Raw genomic sequence first — 26794 nt, 5'->3', positions numbered from 1 at the left:
GAGGGCCTCAATAACGGCCCTTGATGCTGGCGCGGCAACGGAACCTTTGATGGAAACCGGGACACCCAATGGCCTGGGAGCAGGCTCCAGCAATGATGGCACTGACCATGGCAGCAAGTGCGTAGTCGCATTCTCCTCCTCCGAAGAACCTGGAATCGGGATAGTGTTGGAGGGAGGAACTGGCGGCAGAAGGGGATGGAGGACCTCCAGGCACTGGCTGCGTCGGTATTGCACCGAGCAGCACGTCCAACCATTCCAGCAAAGGCATCAACATAGAGGGCACCGGTTCTGGCACCGGTATGCAGGTTGGCATCGGTGCTTGCTGGAGGCCCTGGAGGGCACTGAGTGCCACCTGTTGGACAATGCGGTCCAACTCCTCCTGAAATTCGGGCGAAGTGAGTGCAGACTGGGAGGAGAAGGCAGGTGGGCCTAACCAGAGCCTCCATGTTGGTCTGTGGAGGCTTCGTACCCGACACTGAGATTGGTGGGAAAAGCCCTGGGCTCCCGGCTTTAGAGGAGGACGGGGCCTCCTTACCTCAGGGCCGCTTCGAAGGGGGTTCGGCCGGAGCCAATACCCCTCTGGCATCGATGCCTGCATCGTACAATGATGATTGTCGGTGCTTCCCATAGTGCTTTGCCAGGTCCTTCTCCGGTGCTGAGGAAGATGATCCCGAGGCCTTGGACTGGCCAGATTATGGTGAAGGGCGATCTCCCGCACCGTGTTCATTGTGGCAGGGCGCTGAGGGAGAAGGCCCTGAGTCACATCGATCCCCACGACTCGACGTACCTGGTACTGGAGTCAATGGAGCCAATTGCCTGGAATTGAATAAGTGCTCCATCATGTCCAGGCAGGCGCGCTGGCCTTTGGGGGTCATCTGAGCACAGCTGGGACACCGATGGTCATCGTGAGAAGGCCCCAGGCAGAGAACGCAAACGTTGTGCAGGTCCGTGATTAATATAGTCCGCAGACACTCGGGACACTTCCGAAAATCGGTCGCCACAATGCAAAAAAAGTACCTACCGAATGCCGGAGGAACCAATTTGCGAAGGGAGACCCCCGAAGCGGGAAAAAACGCGCGGCAACAGCACCGCGGAAAAAAAAAAAAGACTGAAGGGGGACCCTGCATAGCTGCGTGGATAGTGGCATGCTGGGCATGCTCAGTGTGCCAGTCAAAGTTTCACAAAAGTATTCCTTGCTGGGCTCCATCTGATGATGTCACCCATCTGTGAGGACTACCATCCTGCTTTCTCCTGGGAGAATCACTTTCCTTTTAGTTTTAGAGCAGATGGTGTCACTATTGCAACATTGTGAAAGACTATGTCCCCAACTCAGGACTGGTGCAAGGGGATTAGGCGCCTTAGGCACCTTCTGTCTTACGCCTCACCCCTCCTCCCTCCCAGTCACGCCAACAACCCCCCCCCCCCGCCCCCAGTTGCAACCCCAACTCCTACCTCCGGGTGTGGGGACCACATACCGCCTCTCCCCCACCCCCTGTACTGCCCCCCCCACATTTAAATAAAATAACCCTTCCACCCTCCTGACCACTCCCAAGACTCACGAAAACCCCTGGTGGTCCAGCAGGGGTCCCGGGAGCGATCTGCCACTCCTGGGCCATCTGCTGCCACTAACCAAAATGGCACAGGTGGCCTTTAGCCTCTACCATGTGACAGGGGCTACGGTGCCATTGGCCGGCCCGTGTCACATGGTAGGGGCAATGGACGACCAGCACCATTGGGGGGAGAGTTGGGAGGGTGGCACAAACTGGGGGGGGGGGGGGAGGGTGCTGGGAAGAGTGAGTTGGGGGCTTGGCAGAATTTTGAAGGGGCATTTTTTGCCGCCTCGTTGGCTCACAAGCGGTGGCAGCGCCCCCGAATGGTCGGCACCCTAGGCACAGGCCTAGCTCACTTAGTGCTTCCGCCGGCCCTTCCCCAACCTAATGACTCTGTAGCATCCTCTTTCTTCCTGGTGTACCTGTGGGAGCTTGGGCTGCTGCTTCACAGACTCCTCATAGCCTGGTGGCTCTGTCGTCCTATTGGATTGGGAAGGGGTGAAGAGTGAATGCGGTGGCTCCAGATCCAGCTGAGTCACTGGCTGATGGGGAGACACTGGCTGCGATGAATTCTGTGTCTGAGAATATAGGAGAAAAAAAGAAACAGAAAAAGGTGAACAAATACTCCACAACGTGGTTGTACAATTATGTTATCTAATGGTGATTATCATTTTTGCCTTTCAGAATGTGTTTTCCTGCAGGGGTTTCTAGCCATGCACAATCAATAGTACAATTATAATATCTGAGGAATTTTACAGTTCTGTACTTCTGAACAGTGGAAACTACCAGGCTTCTTGCTGTCTGTCCCTACAGTGCCTTACTGCTGCCCCTGCAAGGGAAAGGTTGGGAGAGGTTCACACAGAAATGTCAAAACATTAGCTATAAGTTCTGATTGATGTGGGCATATTACCTTTCTTACAGTGCTGTGCTGGGCAGTGGATTTGCCACTCCTTGGAAGCTGCTTGTGAAGCCCATTGAAGAAGGGCTGCAAATTAGGTGGAGCAGAGTAAGACAATATGGCATTAGGCAAGGGTCCCGTCACCACTTGCCGGTTCTGCTTCTGACCCTGCAGAGAACAGAGAAATGGACAGAAAATTATTTTTCCAGATATGGAAGAGTCCAACCCCTAATCCCCTCTGCAACTGCACTGATAAAATGTTTTATCTTTTGGCATCTAATCAGAAACAATGAGATGACAAACAATGACAAATACCCCGATGACCCCGAACCACTGGGTGGTTTCCAGACTATTGGTTATTCCAACAATGCATGAACTTCCAAAGACACTCAACTCCCTTCTTCAGATGCCCCAAAATCACAACAAGCAACACCAAAGAAATTGACCACCCTGAAAAACAATTCAATACCTCTGGTGCTGAAACGGCTGAAAAAATAGCATTAGTGATTTTCAGAATAAGGCTGATTTAGTTAATTTAAAGAGAAAGCATTTCAGCTCTTAAAGTTTAGAACCATCCTATTAAAAAAAAGGGATGGATCTGTATCATAATACTTCTCAGAACCTTTACATAATATTCCCATTGGAATTCTGCACAAAGCAGAATTGGCATGGAATTCTTCTCCTCTGCAGAATTTGTAATTATTTCACAAAATTAGGACTGGCTCTTTCCCTTAGCTTATATTTTCAGAAGCTAGATACTGCTGCTAGAAACTTTTCTATGACTGGTTACTATCAGAGTGGTGGGTGGGCCAGGAAGAGTACTCAATACAACAGTGCAGGTCTGTGAGCTGGCACACACTCACAGGCCTCATGGTGGCCCTGTCTCCTACTCCTGCGCAGGTTTCCTGTGCACCGGCTCACAGACCTTCACTGAATGAATACTGCTGCTGGCCTGCCATACACTCTTAGTTACCATGCCTAGGACTGGTCCAAGCAGCATCCCCCACCTTTTGAAGACATGAGTTCATGGCGCCAAGTTGAGGCCTGTGGAGTGAGGAAGGAAGAAAGGGAGGGAAAAGTGAAATTACTATTTATCAGATAATTTCCTTTCACCTAGGATAGGCAGGCCAGTTCACACAAGCGGGTTATGCACACCAACCAGCAGATGGAGATGAACTGACTTGCTGATGTCATACTCATAGCACTGTACTGACATCAGCCTCCCAGTATTCCTGGAAAAGTCAACTGTGGACAACTGAATAACATTTGAACTTTAACCTCAACACTATACATTTCCATCTCCAAAAAGTTTACTTTTTTTGTTTTCCCACTTCCAGTGAGCAAAAGCATTGGACTCAGAAGAGAAGGAAATGCAGTAACCATAACAGGCAAAGAAGGCACACACTTACCAGGACCCTCAACGTCCCACAAATCTGCATCGGCCTTCAATTTCTGCCTCTGAGAATGCCCCTGATAAGGACAAAGAAAATTACAGTACAATACAGGCAGCCTAGGGAGGGAGTGTGGACTGGCCTGCCTGTCCTAGAGGAAAGGAAATTATCAGGTTAAGTAGTAATTTCACCTTCCTCTGCATTCAGGCAGGCCAGGCCACACAAGTGGGATGTATCAAAGCTACTTCCTCATAAGCAGGAGGCTGCTTGCACTTCCTGCAACACCGCTCTGGCAAAGACTTGTCTTCCCGAACCCTAACATCCAGACGATAATGCTTGGAGAAGATATGCAACGAAGACCACAGTCCTGCTCTACAGATCTCCAATGGAGATAGCAACTGTAACTCTGTCCAAGATACTATCTTTGCTCTGGTCCAATGAGCCCTAATTTTTCTGGGCAATGGTTTATCTACATAGGCCACTGTGACCAAATCCTTAATCCAACATGACACTTTCATTCCCCTGTGAAGTCAAAGTGATGATCTATTCTCCGAAAGGTCTTGGTAACTTTAAGACAACACAACAAATGTCTCCTTGCTTCTAAGGGACACAACCTCTGAAATTCATCCTCATCCACTGCTCTATCCAACGACAATAAAAATGCAGATTGATTCAAAGGAAAATCAGATACAACTTTGGGCAAGAAGAATGGTACAATCCTAATTTGCACCCTGTCCAGCATAATCACTAGAAAGGGCAAGAGAGAGCTTGCAATACTGAAATCCGCAGTGCTGAATATATGGTGACTAAGAACATCATTTTCATTGTTAACAAATGCAAGGGAAGCTGCCAAAGATGATGGAATGTAGGATCTGCCAAAAAGGTCAGCACCAGGTTGAGGTTCCAAAGCAGCACAGGTATTCGTAGTAGTAGTCAAATATGCTTAACACCTTTCAAATACCTGGACATATCCGAATGTGAAGAGAAGTCTTCCTTGAACTAATCCCTATTCAGGCCAAAGCTGCCACCTGCACCTTTAACGTACTAACGGCCAACCTCTTACACCAGAGCTTTCCAAACTGTGTGTCGGGACACGTTAGTGTGTCGCCTGCAGTGTGCAGGTGTGTTGCGCAAGCCCGGTCAACTCTGATGCGAGTTTGGGCTTTTTTTTTCCTAGAGATTCACTTTTTTTTTCAGTTTATGGGTTGCTTATTATTGGGTGATTTTTGCTGTCAATCGCTTTTTTGGGGGGGCTTGGTGGGTGGAACGAGCCCAGCCATCCTTGCATTGGCTGCTGCTGCCAATGAGGCCTGGCCATGAGGAGTACTGACTGCAAGCAGCAGTGTCTGGTGATCATGGAAGGGAGTGAAGCACTTAACTGGCAACAATCAAAAAGACGAGGTACATGAGTGTGGGGGCCAGACATGTGCTGGGGGGAGAGAGATGAGTGAGTGGGGGGCAAATGTGCTGGGGGGACAGACATGTGCTTGAGGGGGAGAGATATGAGTGTGTGGGGGCCAGACATGTGCTGGGGGGAGGAGAGAGATGAGTGTGTGGGGGACAGACAATTTGTTTTATTATTGTTTCTCATAAATTATAACAATAACATTAATCTTGGAATATATATTTTTAATATAAATTTAAGGTTTTCATGAGATAGGTTGTGTCGTGAAACATTTTATTTATGTATATATTTAAGGAAACATACATAAATTGTCGAAATATGTTTCGTTCGTTTAACCTTTAACCTCTGGTTTACTAGTAGACTGAATTACCGTGTCGTGAAATTATGTTTGTCTAAAAAGTGTGTCACCAACATGAAAAGTTTGGAAAGCTCTGTCTTACACAAATACAGTAAAAAATCTGATTAAAGAACCCTCATTTAATCAAACAACCAACCATGCTTTCTCTAAACATCATGCAAAGAATATGCATCTGCTTTATCTGAAAAAATACTGAAACAAACAATTCTCTACCACTACCTTTTCTTACAAATACGATGTTATTGATCCTAAAGATAAATGGTCAGACTCTGACCCTGTCTCAAAATTAGAAATAAGCAAAATCATTTCAAAACTTAAACCAACTACTCACCCTCTCGACCTGATACCAGCCTCCTCTCTAAAACAAGTAACCCCCACAATCATAACTATGGTCAACCTTGCCCTCACTGAAGGCAGCAATTAAACCAATTTTAAAAAACAAATCTGGAAAATTTGACGACTGGATAACTACCGCCCAATCTCCAACTTAACCTTCCTTGCAAAAATCTTTGAAAAGGCAGCTCTATCCCAATTTGAATATCATCTTGATGACAAAACAATCCTGTACCCAAACCAATTTGGCTTCAGGAAGAATTGCTCAACAGAAACCTTTCTTCAATCAATAATTGACTCTGTATTGCGTGGCTTTGACTCCAACAAATCATTCTGCCTAGTACTGTGACTTAACCGCCACCCTTGACACCATAGACCATAATCTTTCTCTGCCTCCAACTAAGAAACATAGGAAGTGAAGGCAATGTACTAAAATGGTTCTCCTCCTTTCTTACCGGCAGATCCTTCCAAGTAAAACTTAATAATCATCTGACACTTTCCACTGTACTACTGGCATTCCACAAGGATCTACGCTTTCTGCCACTATTTAATATCTACATGCTGCCCTTATGCAAATTGTTAACTGATCTTGGTTTAAATTTCTTCCTATATGCTGAGAAAACAGCTTCACTTATTTCTGAGTATATGATCACCATTAAAGAGAATCTTGCACAATTGAAACTCTCAATGAACCCTAAAAAAACCAAACTAATCTGGATAGGCAAAAATCCACCTAACTATTCCCTCCAACACTGATCTTGGAAACTACATTCTAACTCCAGCAACACAAGTTTGAGGCCTTGGTGTCCAAAGCGACAAAAATTTAACTATGAAACCTCACATAAGCAAACTAATCAAACCCGGTGTCTTCATACTATGAATATTAAGCAGTCTGAAACCCCTACTGACATTATCAGATTTCAGAACTTTTTTACAATCTCTTATATTCTCTAACTTGGACTACTGCAACTTCCTTTTTCTAGGACTTCCAACCAGTCATCTTAAACCTCTCCAAATTCTTCAAAATGCATTTCTCCAACTCTGATTTCTCTACTAGGCTCCCTATGCAATCTAGAATTATCTACAAAGTTCTAACAATAATTCACCATAACTTGAATCCTAACATTGATCTGCTTGGAATAAAATTTAATCCACATATTCCTACAAATTCCCTTAGATCTCATGACATAGGTTTACTTGAAATCCCAACGATAAAAAACTACCACCTAAAACAAACAAGAAAGAGAGCTATATCAATAGCAGGCCCTATTCTCTGGAACTCCTTACCAGAAAACCTTTGAATAACTTCGGACACCAAGAAATTTAAACAAGACCTGAAATCTTGGTTTTTCAACAATGCCTTCTTTCTATCTCTCAGGCCAATACAGTAAAATGTGCGGGAGAGCTGGCGCTCCGAGGCGAGCGCCTGCTCTCCCGACGCGTGCCCAGGCACCTCTCCTGGGCGCGTGATTTTGTATTCAAATTAGGGCCCGCGCTAATGAGGCGCTAAGGTCACTAGCGCGTCCCTAGCACTTCCTTATTGGCAGAAGCAGTGGCTGTCAGCAGGTTTGACAGCCGACGCTTAATTTTACTGGTGTCGGTTGTCGAATCCGCTGACAGCCACATGTTCGGAAAATGGACGCCGGCAAAACTGAGCATCCGTTTTCCAACCTGCGGGCTGATTTTTTTTTTAAGATGACTTTTTTTATTTTCTATTTTTGGGGCCTCTGACTTAATATTGCTATTATAGTTTTGGACGGGGGGGGGGGGGGGGGGGGGTTGGGGTTGGATGCGGGTTTTCAACGCGCTATTATCCCTTACTGTATAAGGGGTAAAAATAGCGTGTCAAAAACGCACAGCCAAACAGGGGCTAACGGTGTGCTCAGCTGAGCACACCATACTGTATTGGCCTGTCTGTAACTAAAGTTCATCCTTAATTGTAAGATTTGCTCATTGAATGTCTTCCCTGTTTATATGCCTTCCTTTTAACTCTTCCTTTGTTCTTTATGTCTAACCTTATACACCGTTGTGATCTAGTGATTCTCATGTGGAATGACGGTACATAAAAATCTCAAATGAATCAATAAATCTTCCTGCAGAAATTCCAGAATTAAGGGAATTGCCGCTCTGGTGGGACACACTAACAATCCAGACACCAATGCTCAAAAATTCTCCAGACATGCATGTACGCCAGTGATGTGGAAAATTTTCAAGTTCACAACACAGTGCTCACCACTGCCATGGAATATTCCTGCTTTATTTATTTGTAATATTTATATACCATTGTTCTGAATCAATCACAGCAGTTTACAATGTATAAATAAAAACATAGCCAAGAGTAACATAAAATTCAAATAGTATACAAGCAAATAGTAAAAACAAACAAAATATTTAAAATGCATCCATAAAATATAATTCAAGTAAAATGAGTAGAAAAGTAAAAGAAGAAAAGAAGAAACAACATGCCTCATTCGATAATCCAGATTTCAAAAACATCATCTAAGCAAGAATAAAAGTTACTGCCTTGGTTAAGCATTGTTTTCATAAACTAGTTTGAAAAGCCAGGCCTTCATATCCTTTTTTAAAAATGAGAAACTCACTTTGCAACCTTAATTCCACAGGCATGGACTTCCACAATTTGGAACCAGCAACTGAAATAGATCTCTCCCTCTCCCTCACTCCAATGTGCTGTACAGACTGAAGGATCAGACTGTAAGAGAAAACTGATCTGGATTCTCTGGAGAACCAGCCCCTGTCACAGAAGGTCCCTGCATAATGGTAACTGCAATGGCCTGCTATCAACCAGACCTGAAGGACTGCATAGCAAGGCCTCTGTGGCCAGACCAGGGCCACAAAGGGACTAAACTCAGGGGATAGGCTATCTTCTGCACCAATCTGCTTATCATGGACCATGGAGGAAAGACAACATCTGGTCCCATGGCCAACTTTGCACGAGAACATTGAGTCCAAGCCCCTGAGGTTCCTATCTGCAACTGGAAAAATGATGTACCTTCGCATTCTCCCAGCTCACCATCAGTTCCAAAAAGAGCTGACCCCATTGGGAGACAATGAACTGAAAGGCCTCGTTTGCTATCTCCCATTCCCCTGGGTCTAGGACATGATGGCTGAGATAATCTGCCAGAATGTTGTCGACCCCCACAATGTGAGATGCCAACAACATCCAGATATGATGTTCCAACAACAGCAACAAGATGTCCATTTCCCAAGAAACCTGTTGACTCCAGGTTCCCCCCTTATGATTTATGTAAGCTACCGACATCACCCTCACAGGTCTCCTGCTCAATTGGTCTGCAAACCTTTGGCAAAGCTAACTGAATCGGTCGAGCCTCCGCCCATCTCCTCTGGGGACCACTGCCCCTCCGCTACCAGTTTCTGGCAATGAACTCCCCAGCCTTGGAGACTTGGATCCATAGTGACCACTAACCAATTGGGAATCTCCAGATCCACTCCTGTGGTGAGATGATCCCTCTGCAGCCACCACAGTAACTCCCGTTTCACCACTGAAGGGAGAGCTAGCCATATTGCATATTCCTGAAATTGAGGGCTCCATTGTGACAGCAATGTCCTCTGAAGAGATCATGTGTGTACTCTGGCCCATGCAACTAACTCCAAGGACGCCACCATGGAGCCCAGCATCTGCATGTAAGCCCACACCAATGACCGATCTGCCGATCACAGGGGTTGTACCTGCTCCCAAAGCTTTTGGATACACTGCTCTGGAAGAATCACGGACTAGCATTTACTACCCTTAACAGACAGATGGGGGTAACCTGCATGGAGCAGCAGTTACTACCATAAGAAACTTGTTGGGCAGACTGGTTGGACTATTTGATCTTTTTCTGCCAAAAACACTATGTTACCTTGCCCTGGGTTGTATCGAACCAGGCTCCCAAGTAGTCTAAAGTTTGCGACAGATGCAAGCTGCTCTTGGTCAGACTGATCACCTATCCAAGCTCCTGCAGCAAGTGAACCACCCTATAAGACACTGTTCTACTCTCCAATCATCCAGATACAGCCGGACCAAGATGCTCTTCTTGCGAAGATTGGCCGCCACCAACATCATTACCTTAGAAAAGGTCCTGGGTGCCATGGCCAACCCAAAAGGCAAGGCCTGAAATTGATAATGATGGCCAAGCATCCCGAAGCATAAAAATTGCCGATGTTCCTTCCGGATAGGGATGTAAAGATAGGCTTCCATCAGATCCAGGGAAATGAGAAACTCTCCCTTTTCCCCAACCATGATCATCGATCACAAGGTTTCCATCCTGAAGTCAGTAATGCGTAAAAAACGATTGACCCCTTTCAGATTCAAAATGGGGCAAAACGACCTTTCCTTTTTGGGAACCACAAAACAGATGGAATAATGACCTTATTCTCTTGGTGCCTCGAACAGGAACTACAGCTCTTAACGCGATCGGCCTCTAATATGATACGCACTGTGCCCTTCTTTCTGATGGAGTTGCACGGAGAAACCACAAATGTGTCTGAACCTGGTCAGATAAACTCCAGGGTTCAGCCATTTCTGACCATGTCTAGAACCCACTGATTGGAAGTGATATAGGTCCATCTCTGATAAGACTGAGAAAGGCATTTGCCTGGAAGACAGAACCCCAAAACTTTCTTGGTGAGAATGAGAGTTCCTGGATCCAGAGTTCCCACCTTTTCCAGTTTTCTTTGCATGAAAGGACTTAGACCTACCAAAGGTGAGAGACCTCAGACTCCCTGACCCCTTGTCTGACCAAAAACATCAGGAGTCATGAAAACACCCTCTGGGGAAGGAGGACCACAAAGCTGGTTTCTTGTCTTCCAGCAACTGAGGGATCTTGGAAACACCCCACCTATTTGCCATCTTCTCCAACTCCTTCCTGAACAAAAGGCGACCCTTAAAGGACAATTTTAAGTTTGACATAGAGATAGTATCAACTGACCAGCTGTGTAGCCAGAGCAAATATCGAGCCGCCACCACCAAGGCCACCCCGCAAGTAGCTGTAAGCGTGTCCTCCGACAGAGAACCTCCCACTAGGGTAAAATTCTTTGAGGCCATCTTCCCCCTTTGTCAAGGTGCATTTGCCGCATAAACTCAAGGAAAAGCTTGGCTGCATGGCTCACATGGTGACAGGCCTCGCAGAGAGGGAGCCGTTTCATGTACTGGCTGCCTGGCACCATCTTGCCTGCACGATGCGGTTTGCAGCAACACATGGATCTGCCTCCAAACAGCTTAAACGCCAGCCACTTACACAAACACCGCAAAAATCAGCTGCCTGATCCCCTGATGCTGGCAAAACTCTTGCTGGAATGGAAGGCCTTTGTTCCTGTTGTTGCTACCAGTGTGACTGAATCCAGCCATGCCGACATTTTTTTTTTTTTTTTAAGTACAGGGACCTGGCTCACGATTTAAAGGGCACCACCTGAAACAAAATTAATTCCCTGGCCTGCCTGATATTCATGGAGCCCAGCTACCCAACTATCCCCAAGGAAAGGGGGAATGGAGACAAAAGAGGGAGAGAATAAGCACTGAGACCAAGGCTTCCTTACCCTCAATGGAAGTGAAGCCACTGCTTTCTGAGGGAGAGGGCTAACTGCCTTCACCTTTGAACTCCCTCGCAATCCGTCCACATCTCCACCGACCACTTAACTGAGGGAGGGAGCCTTATCATCAGCTTAGGAGTCTGCCTCCGACCTGCCCGTCCTATTCCTGGAAAGCCTACATCCACAATCAAGTATGCATATCCACCATCTGCTGGAGGTGGAGAATACTGGGAGGCTAATGTCAGAGCAGTGTTATATGAGCATGAACTAATCAAGTCAGTTTATCTCCATCTCCATCTGCTAGTTGGCATGCATAACATATGTGGATTGGCCTGCCTGAATGCAGAGGAAGGAGGGGTTTTAGAGACCTGTGGAGGGAAGACAGAGTGGTAGAGGTGGTTCATGGATGGAGGCAGACTGGGAGAAACCTGAGGAGGGAGGAAGAAAGGGAAGGGATGGAGGCCTGTGGAGGGAGGGAACAAGATAGGGGAAGCATTGGCAATCACCCTTTGGAACTTTATGTCACTGAGCGTAATTTAACAAATTGATCAAATATGGAATTATCAATACACCCCACATATGAAGCTTTAGCAAAACATTTTGAAAAGAAAAATCAAGAATATTAGTTTGCAAATTGGCCCCAGAGCTGGTAATACATGGTTTAGAAAAAAAAATTGCCAGTTAAATGGTTACTTTTTAGGGAAATATCGAAAAGGAAGCTTATAGCTGTTATAGGTAAAGTGGACTCATTTTCTGCTTATCTCGATCCTTGTCCTTTTTCTATTATAAAATATTTACGGTCAGAAACTTGAAATTTTGAAGATGATAATTAATACCTCACTGGTAGGCGGCCATCTTCCAAGTCAATTAAAAGAAGTAATTTTGAAAAATTTAATAAAGAAAGAATCAAAAAAAAAAAAAAAAGAAGTTATGGTTAAGACTATTAATACAAGATGAAAAGGTATCCTTACAGGAGTTAAATAATTATCGATCAACCTAGCAATTTCCAACTTTGTGCAAGATAATTGTAAAATGTGTGCTGACACAACTTGAAGAGTATGTGGAAGATAAAAACCAGTTTGGATTTCGTAAAGCCCATAACATGGAGCATCTTTTGTTATCTTTAACTGATATGCTGTATCAGAGATTGGATAAAGGGTTGTCAATTTTACTAGTGCATATGGATACTGCATCTGTGTGTGACATGATGAACCATCAGGTATTGATTTCTCAGTTGGCATGTCTTGGAATTGGGGAGTTGTAATAGAGTGGTTCAGATAATTTTTGGGTGAAAGGAAACTGCATATCCCAAAAGGGTTCAATGCAGTCTGCATGGAGATCCATTACAGGGGGAATATCGCAGGGGTCTGCACTCTCTGCAGTACTGTTTAATATTTATATGGCACCACTAGGTATTGTGATTGATTCTCTTGGAGTTCAGTATTACATGTATGCAGACGATATTCAGTTCTATGTTCCCTTACCTTGTATGCAATTTCAGAATTCTTTATATACTATTAAAAGTTGGTTGAATAGCAGAGGGCTTCTTCTGAACATTCAAAACACAAATTCTTTGGGTTAGTAAAAAGTCCCCCTGTTAATGATCTGATGAGCATTAGGTATCATGATAAATTGATAGTGTTGCATACTGAGATTCGGATACTAAGGGTGCTTCTTGATTCACAATTAACAATTAAGTCGTATTTGCAATATCTAGTTAAATGCTCCTTTTATAAGTTAAAAATGCTTAAACCTCTTAAGGCATTTTTTGAAACCAGATTTGTTTAGGACAGTTTTGCAGACATTGGTTTTAGAGAACTTATACTAATATGGCAGTCTACTGATTGGGATTCCAACTAAATTACTTCAGGCATTACAATTGGTCCAACATGCCATGGCCAGAGTAGTGAGTGGTATTGGTCATTTTGACCATATTATACCTGTTCTCCTCTCATTACATTGGTTACCAGTATGGTGGACACACCAATTTAGAATTGTGGTTATTTTACACAAACTTCTGTATACCGAGATGAGTTGTACAGTGGCACAACAGTTGTGTTGGTATGTCCCACCTCGAGATTTAAGGCAAATATGCATTTACTTAGGCTAACTGCAGCAAAGTCCTATAAGTTACAGAGAACTCTTAAATGAGCCTTTATTTATGCAGGACCCAAATTATGGAATGACATCCCAATAGAAATAAGGTCTCAGAGAGTTATTTAAGTGTTTAGGAAGATGGTCAAGACATACTACTTTACGATGGCATTTGAATAGAGTTTTTATTAGTTTTGTTTTTTATCCTTTATTTTGATTATATCTGATATTTATTTTTTATTGTTTGTGGTGATTTTATAAATGTATTCTATGTAATCCGCACTGGACTTAGGAATGTAAGCTACGTAAAAATGTCAAAATAAATAAAGATAGTGGAGCAGATGGGTGGGCTGTGAAAGCAGTGGTGACACGCTATTGAGTGGGTGGGGAAGAAAGTAATGGGGATGGAATTGGTTTGAGGATGGATTGAAAAACTATGTGCGTGGATGGTGGGGGATTAGTATATCATAACAGTATTCCTGGAGGAATTCTATACCAAAAAATTCAAAATTCACTTTTGAATATATATTTTTCTGTATTGTAGTTTAAATTAGTTATGCTCAAAGTATTCTGACAAGTATACAAAAATTAAAATTATTGTACACAGAAACTTTAAAATTTTGGCACAGACTTCCTTCTGGAGTAAGGTAACCATCACAAAATATAGATGAATTGCTAATAATAATAATGTGTGCTGATATGATAATCAGTCTCTCTCTCTGGCCCTTTTGCCAAGCAACACAGCTGCTGTAAGCCTAGAAGAGGAATTTGCAGTCTCTCACCTTTGGGATGGACTGATTGAAGAGTCCTGCCTGCATCTGTGGCTTTGAACGAGAATTGCTTGTAGGCTGCTCAGGTGAATGTTTGGAAGTGTTTGTGGGCATTGACTGGGCCCTCTGTGGAGGAAAAGAGAACACCGAGGTTTCATATCAAACCTGCAGCTTTGCTATCCCGTCCAATCACATTTAGAGGCTGTGGGCACAGATGGAAAGAGTATTACAGTAGTGCCTCAGTCTACAACAAATCCACTGATGTTCCACTGAAACACTTTCCGAGCTTTGGCCCAAGGGAGGATTGAGGACTCATTACGCAAAACAAAGAAAAACCTTGGATGAATCACACATATCCCAGCTGCCAGCCATAGTGTGACCACTTGTAGTATATAACTTCTTATCAAGATAGTTTTCCTCCTTTGTACTCCCCCTTCCTGGATAGATGAACATGCAAAATCCTCTGCAGAGTTCACTGCCAGCACCTTTCATCTCCCATATTTAATCAGGCCCCACAATAATCCAAACAGCTACCAACACCTGCATGGCCCAGTGACTGAACATTTAGCCTTTTTGGTTCCTTTGTAGTCTGCCAGACAGACCTGGCTACATGAGCATAAGCACTTCCACTAGGACTTCTCATAATGAGAAATTACTACTTACCTGATAATCTCCTTTTCTTTAGGACAGTCAGATGAATCCAAAACAAGTGGGTTAAGCACTTCTACCAGCAAATGGAGACGGAGCAAGCTGATGTCACAGTATATACACCCCTGCAGTGGCATCAGCTTGCCAGTATTCTCTTCAAAAAACAACTGTGGACAGACTAGCAAAACTTGATTAAACAGATAACCATTTCAATACTCAGCCAACAGGCATCACTGAGCTCAGACAAGAATGTATTAACATAGTCTAGGGACTGGACGAACACTTACCAGTAATCCCTATAACACGTAGCCATGGAAGAGGACTATAATGCAACCATTCGGCAGCCAAGGGAGGGAAGCTGGATTCATCTGACTGGCCTAAAGAAAAGGAAATTATCAGGTCAGTAATTTCTCATTTCTTAGCATCCAATCAGATAAATCCAGAACAAATGGGATGTACCCAAGCTGCTCCCGAATAGGGCGGGAGGTTGTCCATGGTCCAGTCAAAATCACATGTGCAAAGGCTGGTTCCTCCCGGGCTTGCACATCCAGATGATAATACCCGGAAAAAGTGTGTAACAAGGACCATGTTGCAGCTCGGCAAATGTCAATGGGAGACAACAATTTATTTATTTATTTATTTAAAAACTTTTCTATACCGTCGCTAAGTTATATAACATCGCAATGGTTTACAAATAGGCACATAGACTAAGGTAAGTAAATGTAGGATATCGTACATTCTAACAGGTGCCAATAAAGTTCAGTTACAATTTCATAAATAAAATCATTATTTGAGTAATGTTGGTCAAGTCCAGGTATATTATTGAGTTACTATCTCTTTGAGATATTACTTCTTAGATATTCACTTCCGCCCGTGACACTGCCTGAGCCCTAGTTGAATGAGCCCTGACCTAAGTAGGTAATGGCTTCTCAGCAAAAATGTATGCAGTCGTGACTACCTCCTTAATCCAGTGAGCTATGGTAGCCCGCGAGACCAGGTCTCCCTGCCTAGAACTGCCGTGAAGGACAAACAGGCGATCCATCTTCTGTAAAGGCTTAGTAATCTCCAGATACCAGATAATATGTCTCTTGTCATTTAAGCATCGCAACAGACGATACCCCTCCACATATTTCTCTTTGTCCAGAAAGGGCAGGGAGATGGACTGATTCAAGTGAAAGTCAGTGACCACCTTCGATAGAAAAGAAGGAACAATACTCAGCTGTACCACCCATGGAGTCACCCAGAGGAATGGCACCTGGCAAGACAAGGCCTGCAGTTCGGAAACCTTATGCGCAGAACAAACTGCCACAAAAGAATTGCCGTTTTCAAGGTCAGAAACCGCAAGTTCAGGTTATGCATCGGTCTAAATGTAGGGCCCATTAAGAAATCCAATACCAAATTAAGACTCCATAAGGGCACTGGAAACCGCAAAGGAGAACGAAGATGTTTCACTCCTTTCAGGAAACAGGCCACATCAGGATGAGCAGACAAGGATCCACCATTCACCTGATCTCTGAAACAGGTGAAAGCCGCTACTTGTAACTTTAAGGAATTAAGTGCCAAGCCTTTATTCAAGCAATCCTGCAAAAATTCCAAAATGAGCAGGATCTTGACCGAACAAGGAAGAGTACCTTGATCCTCACACTAGGCCTCAAACACTCGCCAAACCTGCACACAGGCCAAGGAAGTGGAGAACTTTCTAGCTCTTAGCAAGGTGGAAAACACTGTTGCAGAGAATTCACATTTCAGCAAGTGAGCCCTTTCAAAAATTGAGTCAGATCTTTGTGAAGAATATAGAAACATAGAAACATAGAAATGACGGCAGAAGAAGACCAAATGGCCCATCCAGTCTGCCCAGCAAGCCTCCCCCACCCCTTCTCTCATACTTATCTGTTTCTCCTAGCTCTTGGTTCTAATTCCCTTCCACCCCCGCCATCAATGCAGAGAGCGGTGACGGAGCTGCATCCAAGTGAAATATCTAGCTTGACTAGTTAGAGGTAGTAGGGGTAGTAACCGCCGCAATAAGCAAGCTACACCCATGCCCACCTGTCTTCACCCAGATTATGTCACACAGCCCTTATTGGTTGTTTATCTTCTCCCCTGCCGTTGAAGCAGGGAGCTATGCTGGACATGCGTGAGGCATCAGTTTTTTTTTCTTCTCCCCTGCCGTTGAAGCAGAGAGCCACGCTGGACATGCATCGAAAGCGAAGCATCAGGCACATTTGGTTTGGGGTAGTAACCGCCGTAACAAGCCAGCTACTCCCCGCTTTGTGAGTGTGAATCCTTTTTTCTTCTCCCCTGCCGTTGAAGTTATGCTGGACATGCGTGAAGTATCAGTTTTTCTTTTCCCCTGCCGTTGAAGCAGAGAGCTACGCCGGAAATTCGTGATGTATCAGTCTTTCTCCCATGCCGCCGAAGCAGAGAGCCACGCTGGACATGCGTCGAGAGTGAAGCATCAGGTACATTTGGTTTGGGGTAGTAACCGCCGTAACAAGCCAGCTACTCCCCACTTTGTGAGTGCGAACCCTTTTTTCTTCTCCCCTGCCGTCTAAGCAGAGAGCTCCGCTGGATGCGTGAAGCAACAGTTTTTCTTCTCCCCTGCCGTTGAAGCAGAGAACCACGCTGGACATGCATCGAAAGTGAAGCATAAGAATGGAGTGATCAAGCTAGTTGAAAGGCATCAGGAATAGAGGAAGGTGGAGGTAGTAATTTGGATATTTGGTTTGGGGTAGTAACCGCCGTAACAAGCCAGCTACTCCAGTCTTTGTGAGTGCAAATCCTTTTTTCCACATTTCCTCTTGCTGTTGAAGCTTAGAGTGATGTTGGAGTCACAGTAACCATGTGTATGTTTATTGAATAAGGGTATTGTCTCCAGGCAGTAGCCATCATTCTGGCGAGTCACCTACTCTTCATTGGCGGCCTCTTGACTTTATGGATCCACAGTGTTTATCCCACGCCCCTTTGAAGTCCTTCACAGTTCTGGTCTTCACCACTTCCTCCGGAAGGGCATTCCAGGCATCCACCACCCTCTCCGTGAAGAAATACTTCCTGACATTGGTTCTGAATCTTCCTCCCTGGAGCTTCAAATCGTGACCCCTGGTTCTGCTGATTTTCTTCTTATGGTAAAGGTTTGTCGTTGCCTTTGGATCATTAAAACCTTTCAAGTATCTGAAAGTCTGTATCATATCACCTCTGCTCCTCCTTTCCTCCAGGGTGTACATATTTAGATTCTTCAATCTCTCCTCGTACGTCATGCGATGAAGATCCTCCACCTTCCTGGTTGCCCTTCTCTGTACCGCTTCCATCTTGTCTTTGTCTTTTTGTAGATACGGTCTCCAGAACTGAACACAGTACTCCAGGTGAGGCCTCACCAAGGACTTGTACAAGGGAATAATCACTTCCCTTTTCTTACTCGATATTCCTCTCTCTATGCAGCCCAGCATTCTTCTGGCTTTTGCTATCGCCTTGTCGCATTGTTTCGCAGACTTCATATCATTAGACACTATCACCCCAAGGTCCCTCTCCTGCTCCGTGCACGTCAGCCTTTCCCCCCCCATCGAATACAGTTCATTCGGATTTCTGCTCCCCATATGCATGACTTTGCACTTCTTGGCATTGAATCTCAGCTGCCATATCTTCGACCACTCTTCCAGTTTCCTTAGATCCCGTCTCATTCTCTCCACTCCTTCCGGCGTGTCCACTCTGTTGCAGATCTTAGTGTCATCCGCAAAAAGACAAACCTTACCTTCTATCCCGTCCGCAATGTCGCTCACAAAGATATTGAACAGGACCGGTCCCAACACCGATCCTTGCGGTACACCACTTAAAACCGCTCTCTCTTCAGAGAAGGTTCCGTTTACCATCACACATTGTCTTCTGTCTGTCAACCAATTTGCAATCCAGGTCACCACCTTGTCACTCACTCCCAAGCTTCTCGTTTTATTCACCAGTCTCCTGTGCGGAACCGTATCAAAAGCTTTGCTGAAATCCAAGTATATGACATCGAGCGCTCTTCCTTGATCCAATTCCTTGGTTACCCAGTCAAAAAAGTCAATCAGATTTGTCTGACAGGATCTTCCCCTGGTGAATCCATGTTGCCTCTGGTCCATCAATTCTCCGGACTGTAGATAGTTCACTATTCTCTCTTTCAGCAGAGACTCCATTACTTTTCCCACCACCGAAGTGAGGCTAACCGGCCTGTAGTTGCCAGCCTCCTCCCTGTTCCCACTCTTGTGAAGCGGGACCACCACCGCTCTTCTCCAATCTCTCGGCACCACTCCCGTTTCTAGGGATCTATTGAACAGGTCACACAGCGGACCCGCCAGAACATCTCTGAATAGGACCCTACCACACAGATCCCTGTGTGCCGGAAGCCAAAGGAGCGATTCCGCCAGGAACTGTGGCAGATCTGCATACCATTGTCTTCTGGGCCAACCTGGAGCAACCAAGAGCTCCATCTCTCTGTGGCGCTTGATCCTTCGGACTAATCTACCCAACAGGGGCCATGGAGGAAAGGCATACTGCAACTTGTCTTCCGACCACACTTACACCAAGGCATCTATCCCAGACGACTTCGATCTCTCCTGAGACAGAAGAATCATAGAACTTTTGATTTGCGAGAAATACCCATAAGGTATAGAAATGGGAGACCCCAGCGATCCAGAACCAGCTGAATCGCCTCATTTTATAGCACCCATTCTCCTGGATCCAGATTTTCCCTGCTGAGAAAGTCTGCTCTTACTTTGCCTTTTCCTGCTATATGCAAGGCTGAGGTCATCTGGAGACGTAGTTCCGTCCATTCCATAAGTTGATCTATCTCCTGTGACACTTGTTGGCTCTTGGTTCCTCCCTGCCAATTTATGTAAACCACAGTCATTCAGACTGCCCTGGCTTCCAAACAATTCATGTTCCAGAGAGACTCTTCTGCATCCCAGCACCCTTGCGCTGTCAGCTCCTGACAGTGAGCTCCCCAACCATGGAGGCTCGCATCTGTCATCAGTATTAGCCAGTCTGGCGATGCTAGCAAAATTCCCTTCCTTAGATGATCCAGCTGTAGCCACCACTGCAGTTGGGAGGAGACTAATCGAATAGTCCAGAGACTACGGGTTCCACTTAGACAACATACAGCGCTGAAGAGGATGTATATGCACTCTCATCCATGGTACTACTTCCAGGGTTGCCGCCATTAAACCAAGTATCTGCAGGTACAACCATACGGTCGGGCGCAGAGTGTTCATTAATAGATGTAGCTGTCCCATCAACTTCTGAATACGAGCTTTCGGCAGGAAAACCTTGCCCTGCTTCATGTTGAACCGAACCCCAAAGTATTCCAATGACTGAGCAGGCTGAAGGCTGCTCTTGGCTAGGTTCACCACCCAGCCGAGCTCATACAATAGGAAGATCACTTTGCGGATCATCAGGTGGCTCTCTTCCAGTGACTTGGCTTGAATCAGCCAATCGACCAAATACGGGTATGCTAGGATCCCATCCTTTCTCAATTCTGCCGCAACTACCACCATTACCTTGGAAAAGGTCCTGGGAGCAGTGGCCAGACCAAAAGGCAGTGCCTGAAACTAATAATGGTGTCCCAGAATGCGAACCGCAGAAAGCATTGATGCTCTAGTCGAATGAGAATGTGAAGATACACTTCAGACAAGTCCAAAGAAATCAGAAATTCCCCTGACTGCATTGCCATTATCACTGAGTGCAAGGTCTCCCTGTGAAAACGCGTCACCCGCAGATGACAGTTGACACCTTTGAGATCCAGGATGGGAAGAAAGGATCCCTCTTTCTTGGGCACAACAAAATAAATTGAATATCGACCTGTATTTTCTTGAGATATGGGCACCAGAATCACAGCCATCAGACCGAGGAGCCTTGCCAGTGTATCCTCCACTGCCTGCTTCTTCTGCAGGGAGTGACAGGGAGAGACCATGAACACGTCCCGAGGAATATTGCGAACTCCAGCGCATATCCTTCTTGTATCACCTCCAGGACCCATTGATCCAATGTGATCTCGACCCACCTGATAGGGGGATGCCTCTCTCTCTTCTATCTCCTGTTCCCGGGGGGGTCAGTCGGCAAACTTTTATTGGGAGGCTCAGGAGGATCCACTACCTGAGCCCGTGCCCCTTCTGGGCTGTCTGAGATGAAAGGACTAAGACCGACCAAAAGATTGAGTTTTCTGAATGGTCGCTTCTATATAGGGTCAAAATTGCTTGGATTCCCTAGCACGACCTCTTATGCTAAAGGAGCGTGTGGTGTATGTTTCTTATCCTCCGGTAATCGAGGAACCAGTGATTCGCCCCACTTACTGGCCAGTTTCTCCAACTCGCTCCCAAACAAGAACAAGCCTTTAAAGGGCAATTTTGTGAGATTAGCATTGGAGGTCGCATTGGCTGACCAATTTCTCAGCCATAACTGACGCCTGGTTGCTACTGTTGAAGTCACCCCTCTGGCTGAGGTACGGACCAAATCGCAGCCTGTATCTGCCAAGAAGGCAGCTGCTGGTTCCATAACTGCCCTGGAATTCACCCCAGAGTTAAACTCTTGAGAGAGAAGTAAACAAGAGTGAGCCACCAGGGAACAACAAAAAGCTATTTGCAAATTCATTGCCACTTTTTCAAATGCCTACTTAAGGATTGTTTCAAACCTCCTATTGTGTACATCCTCTTCAAGGCTGCTCCTCCACAAGGATAGTCATCCTCTTGGAGACTGCACATACAAGTGCATTCACTTTCAGAAAACGTAAACACTCTCTCACCACCGGATCTAGAGGGTACATGCCTTCCAAAACCTGATCTCTTTTGAAATTAGCCTCTGGGGTGCCCCACTCAAAATCAATCAATTTTTGAATGTCCTCCATAATAGGGAAAAAACAAGATGCTTTACAGAGAGAAAACAAAATGGGATTTTTCTTTGGCTCAGACATGGAATCTGCCCCAGATAATCCCAGCATTTTCAAAGTCTGGGAAATCAGGGCCAGCAGTTCATCACTATGGAAGAACCATAGCATAGTCCTATACGGTTCTAATCCTGAAGGAATTTCACCATCCTCAAGAGAGACAGGATCACAGTCATCATCCATGCCATCCAAATCTCTATCTGGTAGTCCTGCTGCCGCTCTAGGCGTACCCTGGTGCTTACCAGTAGGCCCAGGCAAGGTTTGCACCTGCGACTGCCCTGGAGAATTGGATGGGGCTGAGGACTGCGCCGGAAGAAAGGATTGCAATTCCTGGAAACATTCTACTCCAGAAAATGTAGAAGTATCCAGACCAGGAGGTACCCGAGGCATACTCATTGAGCTGCCTTTCCCTGCTGAAGAACCAGTTAGGGGAGTTCCAAAATCAGGCGCCCCACCTGAAAAGTCTTTACCCAGATCTACATCTGGCTGGGAAGAAACAGGCTTAGTGAAATCAGAGGAAGATAATGCTACCTGAGCCTCCAAACAGCATTGAGACAAATTAACAGGCATGCCTGGTTGAGATGTCCGAATATAAAAGGCAGTGCAGAGAAAGGTGCTTAGGTTTCTTAGATATAGGCACCATAAGACCGTGGTATGCTGATTGGCGGCTGGAAGCGTGCACCTAGTTTTTAAAATTTATTTTTAGGTGTCCAAAAATTAGACGTCCAACACCTAGGCGTCCAAGACTTAGGCATCCCTAGGATAGGCACTGTAAAAAATTAAGCGCACAGCAACTCTCAACTTGTGCGCACAGGTAAGCGGATGGCCACTTAAGGCACCGATTAACTTGGACCCACAGACTACTAGGCCTGCCTAAGTGTCCAAAAACTGGGTGCAAAACTTGGACGCACAGCTAAATGCACACACCAAACCGACAATCCTGTAGAGTGCAGCCTAAAGAAAGTGCGCGAAATGCTGTTGAGGCCCACCACGCAGTGCAACAAAAAATCCTCAGAGCAGGGCCTAGCCTACAGAGGCTTCTCAATCCACTAGGCTGCCCACGTCCCTCGACCTCCCACTGAGCGGGACAAATGTCGGAACAGCGTGCCAAACACGAAGACTTGGGGAGGAGGAAGCCATAGAGTAAAAAAAACCTCTCCTCCTCTGTCTGTATTTTTCTCTTTTTTTTTTTTTTTTTTTTAAAGCTTACCTGAGCTCAGCCTTACCTGGCAGAGTACAGAGACTGTCTCTGGCTGTAGGGGGACAGGGCATTTGTCATCACTGCCACATTTGGCTTCCTGCACCTGCTGCCTTTCAGCTGCTTAACAGCTAAGTCCACGCCAGCTGAAAAACCAGCTACCGGACCAAGGCATTCATCTGAGGGATCACGAAAATCACCTCAGGATTCTTAACTGGGGGAGGGACCTTTTGGTATCTCCAGGAGAGCAGTGCAAATTTATTTTCCTTATTTCTCCTTTTTTAAATCGAAGCAATCCCCAGTAGGGAGAGGCATATCCACCATCTGCTGGAGATGGAGAACACCGGGAGGCTGTCACTGCAGGGGTATATATACTGTGACGTCAGTTTGCTCCATCTCCATCTGCTGGTAGAAGTGCATAACCCACTTGTTCTGGATTAATCTGATTGGTCGCTAAGAAATTGCTATATTTGTGGCCTACAATACAGATGTTCTATTGTCAAGCCTGTAAGAGAGTCAGTTGCACTTTTGTTTGTGTTTACGCTAGGATTTCTAACATTTCATATTGCCCATTCATTCTGGCAACTCCAACACTTGAACTGGGTACATCCTGTATAATAATCTAGTATGCATGTAGAGAATAGCCTTAGGGAAAAAAAAGTGTTTTTATTCATGTTGGCAATAAAAACAAACGTACTCCAATGGATCCCTCAGGTCAAGTTTCAGGTGAGGGTAGATATGAAACTCCCTGACACATTCTTGGAGGTACCTTCAGTTCTAATGAAGGAGGTATAAAATTTGTGGAGTTTAGAAAACAGGTAAACAGAAGGAAAAAAAAAAAGAATATGCCCATTACAAGAGCCTGTAGACAAGAGTTATGCTGCCACTGAAGACGATGCCACCAATTGTAAAACCTTGCTGAAAATACAAGTCTGAAAATGCTTGCTTTTATCACATGGTTCTTAAACATGAAGAAGTGTAACTGCGGCTAATCAAAAGCAACTGACTTCACTCTTAGACTAACTACTAAGGGAAGAAATCAAATAGGCCACAGCCCTGATAAAAGGCGGATAACTTTACTAAGTTTATTTGGTAAACGCTGATGCCCAGAAGGATAAAGACTATTGTTTTTGTCTTACCTAACAAGGTCAAGAACTTGTTTAAAGAGCCAAAGGCTCAATACTCTGCTGTGGCCTTATTAAAATAAGCTTGAAAGCACTTAAAAAAAAAAAAAAGAAAAGTCTGCTTGAATTACATCTCTGCCACCACTACCCTCCCAGATGCTCTGATACACCAACTCAGAATCATAGATCTGTTTAACCTATATCCATGGCAGCAGCAATCTATTGGTCAAAACTTATCAAACACTTATTTGGGCCAATATGCATGGTAGAGCTCTGCACACTACCAAGCAGGAGATCAAGGTTTCATGCCCTATGCTGATCCATGCTCTCTGGGCAGGGAATTCTCTAAAATGCCTCCTACAATCCCATAAGGAGTTCCAAATACTACCATTTCACCATTATTAATGCTAGGTTAACCTGCATTCTGCTTTCTCATCCACAGATGATGGTCACTTCAACACTTGGTTTAAAATGGGAGGGAATATACAAACAAAAAAGGAAATAAACCGAGAGGAGAGGCTGCCATGGGTCAACAGTTACTATTAAACATCTGAACCAATGAATGTGCAGATGGCTATTTAACTACCAGGCATCAACATTTTTCCAACCCAGGGCAGCTGTCAAAATAATAACACAAACTGAAAAAAGGCAATTCCCCCCAAAGCATGCATTGGAAAGTGCTATCAGAAAACACTACCACAGCATAACACAAACCTGTAACACTGTGCATCCTTTCCTTACACTGGACTGTGGTGACAAACTTTCCTGCTCTGAATTTGGACTGTTCACAGTCAGGACGAGATGGGTTTCTGTGGCATCTGTGTTGAATGTTGGTGGGGGGGATGTCACCTTCAGTGCCTTGCTCTGGCCCCCCATTTTCACCTGCAGGTGTGGCAGGCGACTGAGAAAAACATGTGGCACTGCTGGCGACTGGCATGGCATCACAGCATTTCCTAAAACCTCCTGCTTTACCACTATTGTGTTCTTTGGCACTGGATTGGTCTCTGAAGCTTCTATTTGGCTAGTGGTGGCATTGAGCTTGTCCATTTGGCCAATGTGTGGAGTGAAACCACTGCCAGATAACTGGCAAGTTTGAAACTCACTCTCCTGCTTCACCTGGAAGCCGAGTAACCGCTCTTTTCCAGAAGCCATGCTTGTGCCATTCAGTCCCACCTGCTGTGAACACTTCTCCTGCTGTAGCTGCAACCTCAGCATCTCTACCAACTGCTGCTTTTGCTTCAGCATACGAGTCAGCTCTTCAATTTGCTTATCTTTCTCCTGCAGCATCTGGTCTTTGTCTCGGCTGTCTGCCTCCTTGCCAACACTGAAGACCTTGGCCAGACTGCATCTCATAGCAGAGTTCTCCTCCTTCACCAGCAGCGGCACAGGTGAGGTCTGCAGCGTCAGCTGGGTTAGGGGTGAAGACACCATTTCCCCAATGGTATCGTTTGTCGAGTTCTCATCTATGCTGATCATGGAGTGCTCAGATGGAGTAGGGGAAACCGGTGGTGTAGAGCTTGTGCTGCCCAACTTCATGAATGCACCACTTGTCAATTTAGCTGCTGTGACGTCTGTGGGGGCCATGCTGGAGACCAAAGCTGGTCCTGTGCTAAGCCGGGATGCTGGGAAGGCCACCACCACCTCTCCGGTTTTGGGCAGAATGGTGGTGCTGGTCTTTGAAACCGCCACCGAGGTGCTGAGAGTCCCATTCAGCTCCTGGTAAGCTTTTAGTCTCTCGATCAGGTCAATCTTTGTCCCCGACACAGGCAGACCCCTTTGCTTTAACTCTTGTTTCAGCTCCGCTACCTAGAAGAATGGAAACACAATACTTTACATTAGAAACAAGGAAAAGCAGGGGGCCAGCTTCTAGTCTATGCAGAATCTCTTCATGGATTATAAGGGTAAGGAAATGTATGGCTTTGGGTGAAAGAAAACCAGGTATTTTATTTTTTGCATCTGAAACATTTGGGTGCGAGGGTGCAATTTTTCAATAACTTACTCTATTGCAAGGTACATGTGGGTATTGGTGTGCACACACCTTGTAGCTCATCTTCATTTTGAACACTACCTATAAGGTATGCGCATACAAAATACCCACGCACTTTGTATCTTGCTATTTCTGTAGGAAGCTGTTCCGGGTGGGGTACAACAGTTTGATTTTCAAATGTACACACAAGGTATACGTGCTATTTCCTCCTCCCCATATCCTTGTGCAGGAGGCCCATACTAGCCTTCTCTGCTTTGTTCCAATCTTAGTACATGTGCTCCTGAAATGAGCAAACCAAGTGCTGCTTTTTTTTTTTTTAATTAATAGCACAGCACAGTTTTGTCTACTGCAACTAAACTGCAGTTCAAACATCATCAAAACTGATGGTAAAACCAAAACCCAAAGTAAAAACAGGAGACCAACATGAAACAAAAACCAAACATGAAACATTAATTAATGCAATTCAAAGATTTTTGGTTTGGCATGAGAAACACTTTGGTTTTCTTGTGTTGGCGGAAGGATAGAAGCCTCCATTTCCACATTTTTATTTCAGATGTCCACTTACATATCCTCACCTTCTCCTG

At 45.2% G+C, this 26794-nt stretch overlaps 1 protein-coding gene across 8 annotated transcripts in view; it reads right to left on the bottom strand.

The window, feature by feature from the left end:
- MRTFA (myocardin related transcription factor A) overlaps positions 1–26794 on the bottom strand; it is a 308975-nt gene that overhangs the window by 9333 nt on the left and 272848 nt on the right. For all 8 annotated transcript variants that reach the window (XM_029590436.1, XM_029590438.1, XM_029590440.1 and 5 more), the window contains 4 exons: positions 24938–26029; positions 14362–14475; positions 2461–2616; positions 1973–2128 (listed from right to left, as the gene is read on the bottom strand). In XM_029590436.1, the coding sequence (XP_029446296.1) occupies positions 1973–2128; positions 2461–2616; positions 14362–14475; positions 24938–26029 (1518 nt within the window). The remainder of the gene's footprint in view (positions 1–1972; positions 2129–2460; positions 2617–14361; positions 14476–24937; positions 26030–26794) is intronic.

This window comes from Rhinatrema bivittatum, chromosome 2 (genome assembly GCF_901001135.1).
Source record: "Rhinatrema bivittatum chromosome 2, aRhiBiv1.1, whole genome shotgun sequence".
NCBI classification, from domain to species: Eukaryota; Metazoa; Chordata; class Amphibia; order Gymnophiona; family Rhinatrematidae; genus Rhinatrema; species Rhinatrema bivittatum.
The sequence above is the reverse complement of the archived record's forward strand: the minus strand, read 5'-3'. Positions and strand labels throughout refer to the sequence as shown.